Below are 20,475 nucleotides of genomic sequence, written 5' to 3'. Positions count from 1 at the left end.
TAGAACATATACTCTTAAACTACTACACCCACGCTACTTCCTTCAACCCTTCAAGATGGCACGGTTAGTTTATACAAATGTAGGATTTATTTCATTTTTAAAACATATATACATGAAGATGTACCACAAATATCTACATGTATATGTGTGCATATACACAGTCTATATGTATATAAACTAAAAATACTGTGTATGACTACTTTATATGAACTAAAAATAGCTCTGGCAAAGTACTGAAAGGAACTCTGGCACCTGGGACTGGAACAGAAACAACAAAGGCTGAGGATATCCCTGTCTGTGTTCCTAGCTCAATGGGGGTTTTCTAAGTCAGTACAGGACAGTCTAGTGATTTAGTTGAACCAAATGGCCCAGAGAACAGAAATTAATCTCTAGATATCCTACACTAATATGCCTATTGAATGAAATAGTAATTCCAATAGGCAACGAAGAGAACTATGTTCTACTTAAATGTCACTAAGTCTCAGGAGAAATTCTTTAAGTATTACAGCAACCTACATTTTATGGAATTAAAATAAAAAACCTGAAATGGCATTATAAACAAAGTACTAGTTAAAAAGCTGAAGGACCATGCAGAAATTCTAAAAATTTTCAATGTAAAAAATTCTGCCTCTCCGATTATTCTCAAATACTAAAAGTTTTAAAAAAGTCATTTAAGATTTTTATAATTGAGGTAACTATACTATTAGAGTCAAGGTTATAATATAATCTATATAACCAGGAACAGAGAGGTTTTAGAGCAGTGACATGACACAAACTAATATATAGGAAATGACTATTAAAACTATAAAACACTTAAAAAATGTTAATCTCTCCCATTTTAGTTAGTAGTTCATATGGTATCTTGCAGCACTCTAATAACCTAAGTTAAATATCTGAGTTGAAATGTTAATACTTCTGCTATAAAAACCAACAGCATTTATTTTATCAAACGAAATGGTCCATACTTCACTTGAGATTAAATATTTAAATACTACCTTTAAACTATATAGGTTTATTTCTTTTTTTTTATTTTTTTATTTTTTTTTAAAGATTTTTATTTATTTGTCAGAAAGAGAGAGAGAGAGAGCACAGGCAGACAGAGTGGCAGGGAGAGGCAGAGGGAGAAGCAGGCTCCCCACAGAACAAGGAGCCCGATGTGGGACTCGATCCCAGGACGCTGGGATCATGACCTGAGCCGAAGGCAGCTGCTTAACCAACTGAGCCACCCAGGCGTCCCTATATAGGTTTATTTCTTAAGATAAATCTTGAACGCAATATTCAGTAGTTAAATCTGTGTGATATTTACTTGATTTTGGAGGCAATTTGTTTATACAAGGTCTAAGCTGCTCATTTAAAACAAGTAAATGTCAAAGGAATTTCCCAAACATGTAATTTCCTTCTGACTCTTTCCTCTATCAGGATAGAAAAGAAAGGCAAAGACATAGTCCATGAAGAAAGCTAAACCCCAAGTATGCTGAGGTAATCAAATTGTGATAACAAAGGGGAAAAAAAACATAATCAACACCTGCCCAAGTACTTACCGAGGGGCTGAAAAGAGCGAACAGGACTTGTATCCCTGCTGCTCTCCCGACTGGCTTCCCGGCTACATCCTTGACTCACACTTGGTCGAGGAATACGACTACTTCGGGCTGGTAGAAACCAACAGCAGCACAGAAAGGGAGGAAACAAAAGACAGAATTTGCATTTTTTTTTTTTTTTTTAAAGATTTTATTTATTTGACAGGAGAGACACAGCGAGAGAGGGAACACAAGCAAGGGGAGTGGGAGAGGAAGAAGCAGGCTTCCTGCTGAGCAGGGAGCCTGATGTGGGGCTTGATCCCAGGACCCTGGGATCATGACCTGAGCTGAAGGAAGACACTTAACAAATGAGCCACCCAGGCGCCCCTAGAATTTGCATTTTTGATATGTTAGTTTTATTTTTGTTTCTTAAAAACTGATCAATCTGAGGTTGAGAACAAATTACTCTTGATAAAGCATTATCAGGAATACAGTTAAATTTGAATACAGTCCTCTAGTCTGTATAAGCTTACAAGGGTAAAATCGTGTTCTACAAATGTAAGGCTACAAATAAAAGGATTAAAATATAAATGAATTATACATTTCAGGTAAGATACCTAATTCAATTTATAACCTATATATCAATTTTCTTTGAATTCTGAGTTGTTTTCTTCTAGCTTCTAAGGGCCCAACTCTTGTCTGCCATGCTATCCAATATCCAAACCTGAAATACAAAAAAGAGGTCCCAAATCTCATAGAAAAAAACCTTACCCACGGACAGCCTAGAGGGACTAGCCTCTCTGCTACAGCCCTGGCTCCGCGGTATCTTGCTTCTCTTCGGCGCTGAGGCTGAATTGACCAAGACTCTTTGAACACCAGAGCTCACAGTGGAGAGGGCTGTTGTGGTCAGAACTCTTCCTGGAGACCCCGACCGGCTGCCAGCTGAACACCAAACATACATAACGAATGTTAAGATGTGAACTCTAAGAAAACTTGTTGAAAGGATAAAAATTCAAGAAATACATCTGAGAAAACTGGGATAGTATGGCAAGTTCTAAGTTCAAAGGAAATGGATTGAGGATGGTCATAACCTGGAAAAAAAAGAGTATGCTATATATCCTAGGACTGAACAGTAAAAATCATGTAAAATCTATTTTCAGTTTTGAGGGGTATAGGACAACACTAAAGTATGTTTCAGAACACAAACAGCATAAGAGATTTCCAAAAAAGTAACTTATCTGACAATATATTCTTTCAAACGGTTACAGCTATATATTAGAGTGCTATGTATCTGCAAGGAACAGAATCAGTCATTCCATTACTGCTATTATTTTGCTAAGAATATAATAAAAATTTTCTTCATGTTAAAACAATTTGCCTTCTGAGATGCTTGTGTAGTAGCAAATTATCTTGCTACTATATAATAGTAATTTTTAAAAATTTTTACAAAATTAAATTTTAAATGTTTATATAAAATTGGGCCAGCTGAAAAAAGAAACTTGCTTCTTGCTATTTTCCAACAGCAAAGGGCTCTTGGGTGGCCATGCCTAGGATGTAGATGTAGGGGTACTGGGAGTAGAAAAGAACTTTGAGCAAATGTCAGAGAAGTCAGACCCTTTCTAAACTAGCAATTCTCAGTCTTGGAAGGCAGAAGATATGTGGTCAGGGGAAAAGAGAGAGGGAGCTGCACAAAATCTCACAGACTGGGGCAAGGGCTAAAAAAAAAGTTAAGAAACACGGTTTTAAATTAGAATTGCATGGGTTAACTTTTAAGGAAATGAGATCCTTGTCAATCAAAATATTTCACGTCTTCACTGAATGGGAAAACAAACTAGATAACTCCAAGATAAAATTTAACTCTACATTCTGAACGGCAGCACTATAGAAAAGTTAAACTTGCACTTAGACAAATGAAAGCAACTCTTTATGAAAGCTACTTTCCCCCTTTGTTGGGCATCACTTGTCTTAACCAACAGGGCAGTCACTGCTCACCTTGTATAATCTTACCCAATCATGCTTCATTTTCACAGAGCAAAACCTAAAGACTCAAATGCCAATGTGGTCAAGCAGAAGATGTTAATGAGGGAGGAGCACTGAGTGTAAGTGGGGGGTGACTTCACAGTTAAAAAACCCTAAAACCAGCCAGGTTTTAGGGTTTTTAAGAAAATGAAACCTTTGAAATTTTCTCATTTTTATCATGTTGTGTAGACCAAACAATACATGAATAGAGGTAGGTTGGGATGTGGTCCATGGGCTGCTGATTGTGACCCTCACCATAGTTTTCTTGGCATGGTCTTACTAAATACAATTTAAATTCATGCTTAATTCCTAAACTCTACCAGCACGCAAAATGAAAATTATCTTCCACTGGTTATAGCAATACTGTTTAAAACAAAGTAGTACTTCCAATGAAATTAACAATTATCTTGAGTAGAAGGAATTCTAAATTATTACAGGGAAATTATTCAGTTTTAGTTTAAAACAATGCCTCATTTGAATTGTTTCTTGGTGTTTCAGGTGAAGAATCTTCTAGTCAGATTTTTTTCAGTTATAACCTTAAGGATACCCACAAGGCACCTATTTTCTCCATGCAGTATCTAAACTAAACATACACACTGAAACATCCAAACACCCAACATGCCACAAACTCACAATGCAAGATAAGCCAATGGAATATTTTATGGGAACACTTGCAACAATATGAAAGTATAAATAATGAACTGAATGAACACGTACAATATGGTATTCTGTTAAAACTAATATAAATTTAAGGGATAGAGGTGTTGGTAGGAGACTAAGAATTCCTTGAAAAGTAGGTCTATTCAGCAGAGAGGAAACATGCAGTACAGAGGCAGAGTAATCACTTCACCTATTGTAGGTTAACTGTGTTTATCAAAATTTTGCAAGCGCACTCTTTCTGTATTTAAATTCATTCATACCCTCTCCTAGAAAAGAAAATTGGCAGTGTTCATTTCATTTTCACTATTACCCTCTCTTCTCCACGGACTCCAATCCCCTACTAACAGTGTGATACTTCCAATCCCTGTGACTCATTTTGTAATTATTCGTACTTAGAGAAAATATCAAGGCTTTTTCCCCACCCAAGGACTACCTAGGCTAAATACTAATAAGAAAACCAAAGAGTTGAAGAAAAGGGGCATGCTAGAAAAGAAAAGAGAATAGCATGCTACTGGAAAATAATTTGTAAAACTTGAAATGGGATACCTAATTTCTCTTGTGCTACCTAAAGTTTTCAAACTAACATTTTATACTTTTTACGAGGTATTTTCAAGGCATTCCTAAAGCTCCTTTGCTTTTGAATATCTAAACCTGTGGGATCGACTTGGATAATTTCAACAATTGAAGGTTTTGGTAATAAAATAAAGACAGGCCAAAGATAATTGGCGATTTTTGCTCCAATATGGCTACACAATGATGGAATTTTATGTTGAGAATTTCTGCTGAATAGAACCCATTCTCAATAATGAAAATATGATCAAACAATAGATGCACACATAAAGTCTATAGATTCTTACCACCAATGGTATTAGCAGATTGTGATCCTGAACAAGTGTAAAGGCAGAATTAGGGTAAGGGTTATAATCCACGAAGAGGGAAGGAGCAGATTTAAAATGAATGGCAGATGGAAATAAGAAAGCTTTAGTCAGTTCTTAGAAAAAAAAAAACCCTAAAGCAAAAAAAAAGCAAACTTTAAAAGAAAAATCCCTAAGCCATAGACATCTGTAACAAAAGCAGTACATTTAAGTAGCTTTTACAGCTGAAATCAGAGACTCATGTACAAAGCAGATGAAATGAAGTTGCAAAAGTAAATGTAAATTCTTCAGCTTTTCTTCTACTAATAGCCTATAATCTAAATAATTAAATGTTTAACTTTTAAGCATTTAAACATTTAATTTAAAAGTACAGGTAAAGAAGAACTACAGTATCTTATAGCTGAAGAAAGCTTACATGAAAAAGCTACAATTTTTTTTTTAAGATGCACGGGAAAACAAAACAAAAAAAACCGGCAGGGGTTGGGGTGAAGAGACCAAGTTTCTGACAGGCTGTACAGTCATTTGTACACAACCAGTCACTACCAACAATAACAAAAGACACCATCCTTATGTAAATATAAATCCGGAAGTCTCTCCATTGGGTCTGCTTTTATTTATTTTGGTTAGTCATCAGAATACACCTGCTTTGACCCAAGAGATTTTTTTTCCCCCTAAATGGTAACATAAAAATTTGAAAAGATCATGCAAACCCTAATGAATTACTTCCCAACAAAGTGAATACGGAGGTCACAGCAATATTTCTGTGCAAATATGTTGTAAAGAAACTTGCATCAAATCATATAGGGCCACAATTTCTGTTTTCGAAAGAATCTGGAATGGAATATACAGTCATTCAAATAAATAAGCAAGCAAACAAACAAAAACCTCTCCAATATGATTTAAAACCCAAGTGATTTCATAGTGAGGGTCTTCTGATCTTAAAATCCTACCAGGTCTAAAAAGCCTATCATTATGGTCTCATACGTCAGGAGAGGATTTGAAGTATTGTAGACTGGGTTTCAAAGCAAAAAACCAAATGTAAAAAAGTTATTCCAAATCTTACTGAAGTGATCAGTAATTACAATATACCTAAAAGGGAGGTCCTTAGGTAATATATTAGAAAACCATACGCAAAGCACTTTAAATCTCTGTCACAAGTTGTTTTCGTATTACTTTAGAAAAGAGCTAAATAAAATAGCTCACATCAAATTAAATTTTATCCTTAAGATACTGGATACAGACAGTTTTGGGTTGCTATCTTTATTCTTCTTTATGCTTTAAGTTTCCTAACATTATCATTTTTTATTTGTTTCCCAAAGGCCATACATAAACAAGGTACAAAAGTACACAACAAGAGTTTAAAATTCAGTTGACATTAGGTTAATAATAACAGGGAGGACAATTTATCAGCTGAAATACAGAGTGCTTATTCTGGGCCCAGATACCATCTTAAAGTACATTAAATGCACTGTAATGTTTAATCCTCACTACAATCCTCCGAGATTATTCTCCTCATTTTATAGATATACAGAAATACAGCAACGTTACGTAGACTGGAAGAGCTATGATTCATATGTGGGTAATATGGCTCCAGAGTGCATGATCTAAATCAGATACTTCTGAGACTTTATTATACACAAATCACTTGGTGGTCTTGTTAAAAAGACTGAATCCAGGATATTGTGGTGGCACTGTGCATTTCTAACTAGCTCCCAGGTGATGCTGATGCTACATTTGGAGTAGCACGGCTAACCAACTATGCTACAACTGCTAAAGACTGAACTACTTAAGAAAATTATTCTAAAAATACAGAAAAAGAAATTAAGAATCAGGGGAGAATGTGATATGATCTATTCCTAATGTGGAATTTGGAAGAGCCCTTACCCAGAGGGCATTTTCCATTTTTCTTACTTATAAATAATCATCAATTTGCAAACCAATTTTACCAAGCATTTCCTTATTTTGGGGGCTCTTATTAATATTCCCATCATTTCTCTGCCTGGATTTTTTGACTTTGGAAAGAGGAGAAAAGGAAAACCTGCTGGTAGGACTTGTGTAATCACCACCTGGCCCCCTCTAAGCCTAGCTGTTTTCCCTAATTCCAAGATTTGGGAATCAAACTAAAACAGACAAATAGGACATCTATATCTTGATAAATCACCTACACCACCATGGAAGACAGTTATATATACTTCTTTTCAAAATAGCCAAGTATTCAGAATAACTCCCAGTTACTTCCTTAGAAAAAAAAATCCTGTTTTTAGAGCTAAGTGCTAATGAAAATCTCTTGATAAAGAAAGAATAGGAACAAACTCTTAAATTAATAATGCCATAAATGTATGGGTTATTATTCTGGAACATGTAGAAATGAATCATTCATTTTACCTAGACCTCAAAATTGTGCTTTTTAATAATTGTGCTTATGAGGAACTCAGCTCCCAATGAAACAGTAAAAATATAAATCTTAAATTTAATAAGAAATATAACAGAACTGATCATCTTATGTTTCCTCACTATGAATCAGTATATACCTGCCAAAAATGCTAACCATATTCTAATAGATTTTGGGGAGAGTACGAAGACACACATATCTGTCCTTGAATAGGATTAGCTAGGTGCAACCAGATTAGATGCTAACATATGGCAATTATTTTGCTTCTAAAAAGCACAATTTTCTACATTTGCAAGTTTCTGCATAGTCTTTGAAAACCTTAATGCTAAGAGATTTGTGCTACTTAGAATATCTCCATGCAAAACTTTGTACAGCAGATGAAGTTTTTTCTTTCTAAGTGGCGGATATCAATGATGCAGCCCTAGTAACACACCAAAGACAAGACAACACCCACTCAAAAAAATTCCAAAACATGCACAACAACTGATCCAAAACATTGAAAAAAAATACCTTCATTTTTGTCAGGTGATGATGAACCTAAAGTACAGAACAAGAACTCAGTATGTGGCTTGTCTTTTTTGAAGTTAGCTTTGTCTTTATCCACTGGTCAATCTCCTAATACAATCATACAAGCAACACACTTATCCTAGTGTATTATAAATCCAGGAAAACTCAGGCAATACGTACGCTGTGACTGAGACACCATTTTTGTTCGACTTCTTCCTCGAGAATCTGTCTTGGCATTTCCCATGCCAGCAAGTGGTGCTGAAAGCTTTGCTCTTACCCGGCCTAAGGAATAAAATTATTTATGTAATTAAAGACATTTTTCTATAATGATATTTAGTAATGAGAAAAAAAAAAACTCACTATAATTTTCTAATTGGGTGTGCTTTTCAAGTATTGTTAAATTTTGTTAACAACATAACCATCACTGACAGGTGATACTTCTCTTAAAATTTTTAAAATACGTACTGCCTTTTATGTGTTGCACCATAAGCTAACTTTCCTTCAAGGGTAAAAGTAAAGTCAAACTAGAAGATTTCCATTCTTAGTTTGAGATTATTAGTTCAGTAGAGTCATAATTGAGATAATTACCACAGGCATGCTACTTGTTTCTTAATTGGCAGTTCCAATTCTAAAATTTCAGTTTCCATGAAATTTAGTTTATTCTCAAATACAGCTTATAGTTTTATAAATATCAGTCTAATCTTATTAGAAACAACTATCCAAACAATTCTTTTGACTGAAAACATACTTCTAAAAGGGATTTGCAAGAAGAGATAATATTAGGTAAAATATTTAATATTTTTATCCTGTGCTAAACATCAGATTACTACAGACAAATACGGACACATATACGATTCTTTTCCCCCAATCAATTTCATTTACAAAATGATTTGAGGAAATACCTATCACATAAGTGTTGGCACTTTTCTCAGCATAACTCCCTTCTCCTCTACCAATGTCTCATCCCCCTCCACAAAATCAAGCCACAAACATCTATTTCTAGAGCTTCTAAGCCAAAGGAGATAATGTTGATCAAAGTACCTAAGTAAAGTGTCATTAGTAAAAACAAAAGTATATTACTAGTAGGTACTATGGTGTTCTCAAGCAGTCTCAACCATCTCAAATCAGAACCAATACTAAACACAATCATAAAGAAGGGCTCAGAATCCTGCTCAGTTAAAAGAAACAATTTGTAGGGCAATCATTATACTGGATAGCCTGATATGGCTATATTAACTAGGAAAAAATAATGAGGAGTAAGGAGAAACTATAAAATTAAGAAATGAGTGACGGAAGATAAGAGTGATTAAAAACCAGGAATACAACAGAAGCAAAACCAGAACTCTAGTTGGTGAGTTTAGCATTCTCAATTCTTCAAGGCCCTGAATAAGCCCATAGTTCAGGCCTTTCACCCTTTTAGAGTCTGTTTAGAGGTAGGATACAATGTTCTCCCGACTAAGAAGTAAAACAGAAAGACAAAATTATTATTTTTGAAATGGAAAATTTATCCAATATAACAAAGAAATCAGAACAGGTATTTTTGATACTGTTGTTCTAAATTACAATGCCACAGTGCCAGAAACCATTTTTATAGAGTACTCCAACTGATATGAAAAATAAGAAATATTTCAAATATATCAGAGTAGGTAGGAGATTAAAATTGTTAAATATACTTGGTTTTATATCACAAGAAAAGGTCATCCATGTAAAACTTAGGAGAAAAAGAAGTGTGTTTCAAAATCAGAGGTTTAATAAGACAGCCTTCAGGCAATATAAATTAAAAAACTGAATTTTTTTCTTTCTACAAATTCAAAAGCAATAAATATTTTCTTAAAGTAAACTGGCTCAATAAAACAGAGTAGTGTATCTAGCAAGTTTTTTGTCATCTCAAATTCAAATCATATATGTAATTCTCCACTGATTCTAAATCAAAGACACACTTAAAAGCAGACTAAATAAATGCATTTAAACTCCCATGATACAGCAATGGAGCATGCTCCCCCAAAGTATAAATGAATTAGCATAAATTAAGAAGCAAAACATAAGGAAAAGCACTAATGATGCTACAGGAAAAAAAATTATTTACTAACTTTATACTAGAAACTATTAAACATGTTAAGAAATTATGTTTTCCAGCATGAGATGATCCAAGATACAAAGCAAAACTCCAAATGAAGAACTAAAGGAAAAAAATTCACAAGTGTAACTAACATAACCAAACATAAAATGTAGATGCTACCACAGCTGGCAAATTATATAGTTTTGCAAAAAAAAAAAAAAAAAAAAAACAAGCCCATTTTAGTTTTTAATATTTAATTCCTACTAATGAAAATGTTAATGTAGAGGTATTTGTGTTACTAACAAAATGTATAATTCTTACCATCTTCGGATGTTGCTCCTAAATAAGAGAAATAAAACAATAGCATTTCAACAAATTTTGCCGATGCTGATGTTAAGACCTACTTGCACCTCCCAACCAAGACTAAAATGAAAGAGTGAAAAAAATATCTCTTAGTCTTATAGCCTTACCCAAAATTTGAGGCCACCTAATGATCCACAGCGCAAGAAAAGGTTAAAACTAGACAAATGAAAATGGCGAAATTCCACAGCACTTTTATCTGCTCCATTTCATACTCAAAATGTGAAATGGTGAAGAAAATTATGGAAGGTAATCCCTCAAGAAAGACATAACCCTGTCATTACTTTCTGAAATGAAGGTTTTTACAAAATAAGAATATTTTTTGTGGGACGCCTAGGTGGCTCAGTTGCTTAAGCAGCTGCCTTCGCCTGAGGTTATGATCCCGGCGTCCTGGGATCGAGTCCCACATAGGGCTCCTTGCTCAGCAGGGAGCCTGCTTGTCTCTCTGCCTCTGCCTGTGCTCTCTCTCCCTCTCTCTCTCTGACTAATAAATAAATAAAACCTTTAAAAAAAAAAAAAAAGAATATTTTTTGTGCATTTTCAAAAAGTTGTCCATAAAAGAACTAGAAGAGCTAATTGACAAACATAGAAGTCAAATCCATGATGTAGACCTCATTAACGCAGTATCTTCATTAAAGCATTACAAAGACCTATCAATCCATCAGCTATTTACTCAACATTTATATGTGCTCTCTAAGATGTCAATGAAAAGTAGCAGAAATGAACAAGTGAAAATGTCACAACTCTATACTAACACATAATGTATTATTAGCCCCAGGTAAAAATGTCACAACTCTGTGCAATAATAGATGTATCTCTGTATGTGTATAGACAGATTTCTTTTTTAAACACAGGACTGAACATCAGGTGAGAGTAACACATCACATGACACAGATGATTCTTCAAATAGGTTGATGTTTCTGAGCCAAACAAAAAAAGATCTTAATCTGGAAAGTGAGAATAGTTTAAGGACACAGAATTCCAGTGTGAGAAATGATACCATAAAGTGTTTAAAATACAGAAACTATCTTGTAGTGGGTTTTCATTTCATTCAATAATTTTTTTAACTTATGAAAGACATTAAACATCCAGAGGAACATAGAGACAATATAAGTAACAGTCATGTACCCAACCCAAGATGAAATAAATCTCCCATTTCATCAGAATGGAAGATGTATCTATTTAAGAGCTTATATAATAATTGACAGAAAAACATACAATTTCCCATCTTTCCTAGATCTCCTAAGACTTACAGATTCAGTATCTTCTTACAAGTTCTTAAAAAAAGCTCAAGTTCCTAGACAACAGTATGGTATCTGATGAAGTGAAGGGAAAATGTAGATAATATGCCATTTAGTATCTGACAAATACCATAAAGATAAAAATACCACACTGAACCAAGCAAGTATAAACTATAATCACTTAATACTGAAATTAAAAAGGCAAAACTTTTCAAACAAAAAAAAGTTCAGTCCTGATTAAATGTTAGTTTTAAACTTGTTCTTAAAAAGACAGCATTGTAATTTGCATTTTGTTTTCACAAATAACCACATGAATCTGTAAAATATCTCATTTGTCTCTCTCTGTATCACAGTTAGTAAACTAAAGAGTTCAATCAAATGACTTATGAGATTTCTTTCCATTCTTATGATTCTGATTCTATTTCAGAGAGAGACTTGAGAAATCAAGAATATTTCTATGAGCTAAGGTAAAAAATTTTAAGATAACTGATTTAACTTAAAAGAAACAGTATCCTAGTATTTGAATAGAATGGGAAACCCAAAAATGACTATGCTTAACCCAAAATTTTAGAGAATTAGGTAGCCACTTTTACATTAAGATTGCTAGAAAATAAGCAGTATATTTTTGAAAAGAGAATGAAGATATTATACAGAATCCAAGAGCAATAAAAATCTTTAGTAGATTTAGAAAAGTAAGTTCTTACCATCCATCTTGTCAGAAGTATCCTCTTTGATGAAAGAGCAAGCAAAGAACAGAGGAAAACTCAGTATGTTAGAAAAATATGATTTTAAAATCCCTAGGACATTATTTTTAAGAAGACAGAATTCATAGTACAGACACGTATATGAAACTTGTACTCAATTAAAACATACTAGGCGATTTAAACAAGATGAGGTTCCTTTGTGAGAAAAAGATACAAAAACAAAGATAATGAGTTTGATTTTCACTTGCCTAGAGTGTGAAGTTAGTGAAGCCCATATCCCAGCTTGGTACCCTTGCCACCATCAGGCAGACCTCTTGCTTTGGTCTTCTGAGTTTCCTGACATCAAACACTCATCGTATTCCCATTCCCCATTCTCCCCATTCCCAAAGAAACTGGGAGAAAAAAACCTAGTAGCAACTGCTTTAAGTAATGAACTAAGTTTAAACACTGCAAGATTATAGTAAGAAAAGTCTCCAATGACTTCCAAATCCAATCTCACAAGCACACATCTTTCTCCCGAGTTCCATTACCATACCATCTTGATGCCACTGTACCTCTCTTTCTCATTATACTACAACTCCTTAACACCTCCAGTCTGATGTCTCACTGGAACTTCAAATTCTAAATGCATAAAATGCAATAAGATTTTCAGCTGCTCATCCTTTAGCAATCTACCACTAGACTGAGAGACTCCTGAGTACAAAAGCATCTATTTCTGGATCTCCATGACCTAGTGGGGTGCCTGGCAAAAACAGAAGTGCTCATTAAGTGTTTGCTGAAAAACAATGGAACACTCCCTCTGATCAATAAATGTTCAGCCATGACAAGCAAGGCTCAAAGCAGAAGAAAACAGAATACATCAGTCTCATGTGTATAAGAAAGCTGATGGAGGGAGAGGCGGGTAGTGGGGAAAGGGAGGCAGAGAAGAGGAGGAGAGAAGCAGAAGAGGGGGGAGGGAGGAGAGTAGGGGAGAGGGAGAGAGACAAAAAAAGGAAGGAAGAAATAGAGAAACAGAAAAAGAATGAGAAAATCCATTATCCAGGCCCTGGAAAGAGCCAAAGGCAAGGAATTCACTGCCTCTGAGTGTAAACATGGGCCAGAAAAAGAGGATAGAGGGACATCTTTCCCTTCTGTAATGAAGTAAATGTGCAATTCAAACCTTAAAAAACTAAAAGAAACTAATTAAGTCAATCTCACAGCACGTTCTCATGAAAAAAAAATTGTTACAAATTGCCTTCCTAGTTCACACCGAAACATTTCAAATATTGTATTTTTCTGGTAATAAAATAATAGATACTAAATACCACATTTTTAAGACTCCAGATAAATACATTTTATGTTTTCCAGTTTCTTCCCTACTAAAAAAAGCTGTAATTTATGTATCATAAAATTAACCATTTATGCTATACAATTCAATATCTTTAGTGTATTAACAGGTTGAACAACTCTTATCACTAATTCTAAAAAGTTTTTATCACCCCCAAAAGAAATCCTGTTAGGAGTCATTCTCTATTCCCCTCTTTGCCCTTGGCAACTAATTTACTTTCTTTTTCTGTGGATCTATCTACTCTAGATATTGCATGTAAGTGGAATCAAACAACAAATGTCCACCCATCCTGAAGCATGCTTTAGTACTTTTATGTAACATATTCCTTTTTATGGCTGAGTAATATTCCACTCTATTTAACAATATCTATTTAACCATTATCTATTTAACCATTCACCAGCTGATGGACATTTGGGTTGTTTCCATGGCTATTATGAATACTGTTGCTATGAAGATTCATGTACACATTTTCATAACATATTCTTCATATTATTTTGGAACATACCAGCTAGGAATGGAACTGCTGGTCAGCTGATAACTCTGTTTCACTTTTGAGAAACCCCCAAGCTGTTGCCATAGCAGCTCCACTATTCTACATTCTTATCATCACTGCATGAGGGTTCTAATTTCTCCATATCCTCACAAGCATTTGTTATTGTCCATCTCTTTGATAACAGCCCTCTTCATGAATAAAGTGGTATCTTATTATGCTTTTTTTTTTTTTAAAGATTTTTATTTATTTATTTGAGAGAGAATGAGTGAGAAAGAGCATGAGAGAGGAGAAGGTCAGAGTGAGAAGCAGACTCCTCAAAGAGCTGGGAGCCCAAAGCGGGACTCGATCTTGGAAGTCCGGGATCATGACCTGAGCCGAAGGCAGTCGTCCAACCAACTGAGCCACCCAGGCGCCCTCTTATTATGCTTTTGATTCGCACTTTCCTAATGACTAATAATGTTAGGCATCTTTTCATGCACTTACTGGCAATCTGTATGTTGTCTTTAGAGAAATGTCTATTCAAATCTTTTGCACACTTTTAAATTGAATTGTCTTTGTTACTGAGTTATAAGAGTTCTTCATGTAATTGGAATAGAAGTCCCTAATATCAGTTATGTGATTTGAAACGTTTTCTCTCCTCCTCTATGCTGTCCTTTCACTTTCTTGATGGTGCCTTTGGAAGCACTAAAGTTTTAAACTTTGATGAAGCCCAGTTTATCTATCCTTTCCTACGTTGTTTGTGTGTGTGGTGTAGTATCTAAGAAAACATTACTTAAAAAATTTACACCTATGTTTTCTTCCAAGAGTTTTACAGTTTTAGCTCTTACATTTGGGTCTTTGATCCATTTTGAGTTAACTTTCTGGATATGGTGTGAGGTAGGGATCCAAATGCATTCCTTGGCAAGTAGCTATCTAGTTGTTTCAGCACTATTTGTTGAAATGAATTCTTTCCCCAATGAATGGTCTTGGTACCCTTGTGAAAAAAATCAACTGATCATAAATATACAGATTTATTTCTGGCTCCTCAACTCCACTTCATTGGACTATATATCTGTCCTTAAGCCCGTACTACAGAGGCTTGATTACTGTAGCTCTGAATAAGTTTTTAGATTGGAAAGTGTGAATCCAACCAACTTTTTCAAGATTGTTCTTTCTCAAAATCATTTCATCTATTTTGGATTCCCTGCATTTTCACATGGATTTTAGGATGTGTGTGTCAATGTCCATAACAAGGCATCTGGACTTTTGGCAGGGATTGCATTAAATCTATAGGTCAATTTGCAATCTTAACAATGCCAAGTCTTTAATTTTTTAAGGATTTGAGAAAAAGAGAGAGAGCATGAGCAAGTGCGGTGGGGGAGAGGGAGAGAATTTCCAGCAGACTCCCTGCTAAGCACAGAGCCCATGGTGGGACTAGATCTCACGACCCATGAGAACATGACCTGAGCTGAAACGAGAGTTGGATGCTCAATCGACTAAGCCACCCAGGCGCCCCCAGTAGTAAGTCTTTAAAGAAGCTGGGTGTCTTTCCATTAATTTAGATTTTTAACAATGTATTGTAGTTTTCAGTGAACAAGTATGAAGATATACATATAAAAATTTTTTGCTCTTGGTTCTCTGTCCTCTGGTTCCTCACACAGAGTTCCTAAGACCTTCATAATTTCCCAAATTATAAAAGCACTAAGAGTATCTTTTTTGTTCTAATATTTGGTCTTTGACCCTGGCACCTGACACAGATACCTTGACTTAAGACCCTTGTAATTTTCTGAGTGAAAGCAGTGTCTTGTTTTAATGAGGTGATTCCTGGTGTGCTCCTGGAGAGAATGGAGGCTGGTCACCAGAGAGATGAAGAAGCATGATTAGAAGCTTGGAATTTTTAGGCATTCTCCCTCTTCTGGGAAAGGGAGAAAAACTGAAGACTTAGTTAATGACTGATCATACCTATGTGATGAAGCGTCCCTAAAAATCACCAAAGTACAAGGTTCAGAGACTTTCTGGTTTGGTTAATGTGCCAGGAGGGTGGCACAATATAACTCCATGGGAACAAAAACTCCTGGGCTTTGTACCCTTCCAGACCTTGCCTCATGTATCTCTTCATCTGGCTGCCCATTCAAATCTTTTAGAAGTCCTTTGTAACAAACCAGCAGTCTAGTAAGTAGACTGTTTTCTTGAGTTTTGTGAGTCAGTCTAGCAAATTAACTGAACCTGAAGAGGAGGTTATCAGAACCTCTGATTATAGTCCATTTGGTCAGAAGCACCGGTGACAACCTGGATATGCAATTGATGTCTAAAGAGTGGGGATGGGGGCTGGCAGGGGCAGTCTTATAGGACTGAGCCCTTAATCTGTGAGGTCTATGCTAATTATGGCTAGAGTCAGAGCTGAATTGAAACGTAGGACATCCAGCTGTAGAACTGGTTGGTGTGGAAAACCAACAAATCTGGTGCCAGCAGTATTATGAGTGTTAAGAATAAAGAAAAAAGACAGGAGTGATTTTTCCTAGAGAAGTTTTACATTTCTTTTGTTACTATTAATTCCTAAGTATTTTATTCTTTTTGATGCTACTACAATTGGTATTTATTTTCAAATTATTTATCACTAGCATTTAGAAACATAACTGAGTTTTGTATATTGATCTTATATTCTGCAGCCTTGCTGAACTCATTATTAAGCTCTAACAGTTTTTTTTCGTGGATGCCTTAGGATTTTCTCAATATAAGGTCATGTTTTCTGCAAATACAGACAGTTTTACTTTTCTTCCAATTTGGATACATCTTATTTCTTTTGCTTGCCCTAATGACCTAGCTAGAACCTCCATGGTAACGTTAGGAAGGGCAAGAGTGGACATCCTTATCTTGCTGATCTTGGGAGAAAACATCCAGTCTTTCACATTAAGTATGGTATTAGCTGTGGATTTTTCATAGATGCTCTTTACCAGGTTCACAAATTTCCCTTCTATTCCTAGTTTGTTGATTATTTTTTATCATGAAAAGGTCTTAGGCTTTGTAAAATGCCTTTTCTGCATGTACTGAAATAATTATGTGGTTTATGTCCTTTATTCTATTAATAAAATGTATTTAATTGATTCATTTTCATATACTGAAGTAACACCGCATTCCCAGTAATGTTTCTTTTTTTTTTTTTTAAAGATTTTATTTATTTATTTGACAGACAAGAGATCACAAGTAGGCAGAGCAGCAGGCAGAGAGAGAGAGAGGAGGAAGCAGGCTCCCTGCTGAGCAGAGAGCCGGATGCGGGGCTCGATCCCAGGACCCTGAGATCATGACCTGAGCCGAAGGCAGAGGCTTTAACCCACTAAGCCACCCAGGTGCCCCCCCAGTAATGTTTCTAATGCAGAAAAGTTTTATGAAAATTAAAAGCACTGGACAACCCACTGTTGACATCCTTGTTAACATCTTTGTTTAATATATGTGTATTTATCTATGTATAATTTTATACAAAATGATGAAAGTATCACTCATTTGATCTTTGTTGAAAATGTTACTTGTTAATGGCTGCATAGTATTTATAAGTATGTATAATTTAATCAGACCCCTTTTGTTACAGAACAAGGTTGACTCTAATAACATCTATTATTAAAAATACGATGAATATTCTTTTTTATTTCTTGCATAATTATCTACAAAAACTGGATTACTGGATCTAAATTCTGAACATTTAAGGGCACCTGGGTGGCTCGGTCGGTTAAGCATCCGACTCTTGATTTTGGCTCAGGTCATGATCTCAGGTTCATGAGACTGAGCCCTGTGTCAGAGTCTGCGCTGGATGTACAGGCTGCTTAAGATTCTCTTTTCCCCCTCTGTGTGCCCCTCCCTGGTCCTGCTCATGCTTGCACTCTTTAAAAAAATAATAAATAAATAAATAATAATAAATGAATTCTGAATATTTAGCTTCATGAATTCAATAATATTGTAATAACATTATATGGTGACTATACTTATTGTGGTGAGCACTGAGTAATGTATACAATTGTTGAATCAATAGGTGGTACCTGTGAAACTAGTATTATATTGTATGTCAATTTTATTTCAATAACAAATAATAAATAATAATAATAATGAAGAAAAGCTTCATGGTATTACTAAATTGCCACTTAGAAAAAGTGTTCCATGTTTAATTCACATCAGCACTTTTTAACTGTTTTTTTTTTTTTTTATCAACATCAGGCACTAATCCTAACTTTTTTATTTACAGTTCTTTCAATTTGCACTTGTTTGAGTCCAGCTAAGATTCAACATTTGTTCTGGTGTTTTGGGAGGACAATTTTGATATACGTAGACTATTTTTCTATAAAAATAAGTGCATCTGTTTTTCATAGACTCATAAAACTTGCTGACATTTTAGCTGTTTTGGTAGTATGTGATAAAACTTTCTCCCCTTTAGCTTTTTAGCCACTTGATTTTATATTTTCAGACTTAAAATTTAAATCAGAGGGACTCTTCCCTCACGACTTTTCAGTATTTATGCTTAGAAATTCCTTCCCTAACCTGAGAGTTCTTTTTATCAAGCTATTTTTCAACTCATTAGTCATCTGGAATAAATTTTTATATGGTGTGAAAAATGGTTCTAACTTAATTTTTTTAATAAAGATTTTTATTTATTTATTTGACAGATAGAGACCACAAGTAGGCAGAGAGACAGGCAGAGAGAGAGGAGGAAGCAGGCTCCCTGCTGAGCAGGGAGTATGATGTGGGGCTCGATCCCAGGACTCTGGGATCACAACCTGAGCCTAAGGCAAAGGCTTTAACCCACTGAGCCACCCAGGAGCTCTGGTTCTAACTTAATTTTATACCAAATTGTAAACCATGTGTCTAAACACTATTTACTGAATTATTAATCTTTTCCTCATTGAATGTAGCTGTGCCAACTTTCTCATGTACTACAGTTCATTCCAATATCTCTGTACTTCCTACTGTGCTCCAATGAGCTGCCTGCTTAGTGTTTTACCAGTACTATCCAAGGAAAAGAAAAATGAAGCACAAAACAGAGAAGCAAAATGAATAACCAGCCTCAAACTTGTAGCGTTGATAAACAAAAGAATGCCTGGCCATCTCAGCTGAAGAGCACACAGCTCTTGATCCCGGGGTCATGAATTCAAGCCCCACATTGGGTGTAGAGATTACTTAGACAGACAGACAGATATACTAAAAAAAAATTAATAATAAAGTTGATAAACATAAAAAACAAATTCCAAATAGCTTTGGGAATACATGATTAAACTCTGATTTTAATTAAGCTTTGCATTTTCTCCAGATCCCCAAAACTTCTCCAGATCCCCAAAAACTTTTTGGTAAGGGAACAGAAGCTGGATGGATACAAGGCCAAAGCCCTTCCCAACTTTCTTAGTAACCAGTAGTTAAATGTGGCAGTAGTGCAGAACTATGAAAATTCTACAGGCAAATCATGGACTCAAGAATTGTTCCTCTGATCAAGATGATTAGGAGGATTACAAAGGAAAAAGTAAAAACAAGGCAGCTTAAATACCTTAGAATTGTGTTCTAAGTATAGATTCATATTAAAACATATGGACTATCCTTAACTAGCAAGGATGAAATAGAAATGATTAAGATATCACCATCATCCTGACTTCACTGAGACCATAATGTAGAATATCCCATAATGAGCTGTCTTACCTAGTGATGCATAGGAACCTGGATTCAGGGCACCTGCACCTAACCGTCCACTTCGCACAGACTGCCCGGCAGCATGATGTGCCTTAGCACCAGCAGCAGCATTCACATCAATGTCACTTCGTGAACGCTGCAGGCTTCCTGGAAGGGAACTGGCTTTGCTGCTGCCTGCTGATACTATGGGAAACAAAGCATAGGTAACCTATGTTATTTAAATCACTGCGAACAGCATGAAAATTATATAAACTGTCATGAGCTAATGACAAATGGTCAAAAAGGAGGCAGGGTACAAATGAACACTACAAAGTACTTCACAGTACTTTAAAGTAAGAATGCTTCCATTTCAGTCCTGTTGCAACTACATCTTCTTGGACAATTTTCTCAACACTCCTCTTCCTCACTTTCCTCTTCCATAAATTGAGAAAACAAAATTCCTTTATAAATATTCTTTAAAAATATCCTTTATAAAATTTACACAACCATTTTGTAGATCAAGCGATGGTGCTCATGACTGATTCATGAAAATGAAGCACTGTACATGATAAACAGATGGCAACACTGTTATTTTTTACTATCAGAAAAATGCAGGGAGAACTTCTCCAGGATATGGTTAGTCAGAGAGTAATGCAGATTCTACCACTCTTAGGCAATGCAAATTAAGTCATTAAATTT

The 20,475-nt window shown here is 35.2% G+C and overlaps 1 protein-coding gene across 6 annotated transcripts in view; it reads right to left on the bottom strand.

Moving 5' to 3' along the window:
• LOC111159036 (cytoplasmic linker associated protein 2) overlaps positions 1-20,475 on the bottom strand; it is a 180,887-nt gene that overhangs the window by 63,094 nt on the left and 97,318 nt on the right. For 5 of the 6 annotated variants that reach the window (XM_022521400.1, XM_022521403.1, XM_022521401.1 and 2 more), the window contains exons 18-21: positions 19,807-19,980; positions 8,151-8,252; positions 2,289-2,459; positions 1,542-1,649 (exon numbers count right to left, since the gene is read on the bottom strand). In XM_022521400.1, the coding sequence (XP_022377108.1) occupies positions 1,542-1,649; positions 2,289-2,459; positions 8,151-8,252; positions 19,807-19,980 (555 nt within the window). Of the gene's footprint in view, positions 1-1,541; positions 1,650-2,288; positions 2,460-8,150; positions 8,253-10,350; positions 10,369-12,334; positions 12,359-19,806; positions 19,981-20,475 lie in introns of all 6 variants that reach the window. The other variant, XM_022521405.1, reaches the window with a different exon arrangement.

This window comes from Enhydra lutris, unplaced genomic scaffold (assembly GCF_002288905.1).
Source record: "Enhydra lutris kenyoni isolate GAN:26980312 unplaced genomic scaffold, ASM228890v2 scaffoldscaffold66, whole genome shotgun sequence".
Lineage (NCBI taxonomy): Eukaryota > Metazoa > Chordata > Mammalia > Carnivora > Mustelidae > Enhydra > Enhydra lutris.
Note: the sequence above shows the minus strand (reverse complement) of the source record. Positions and strands in the feature narration are given on the sequence as shown.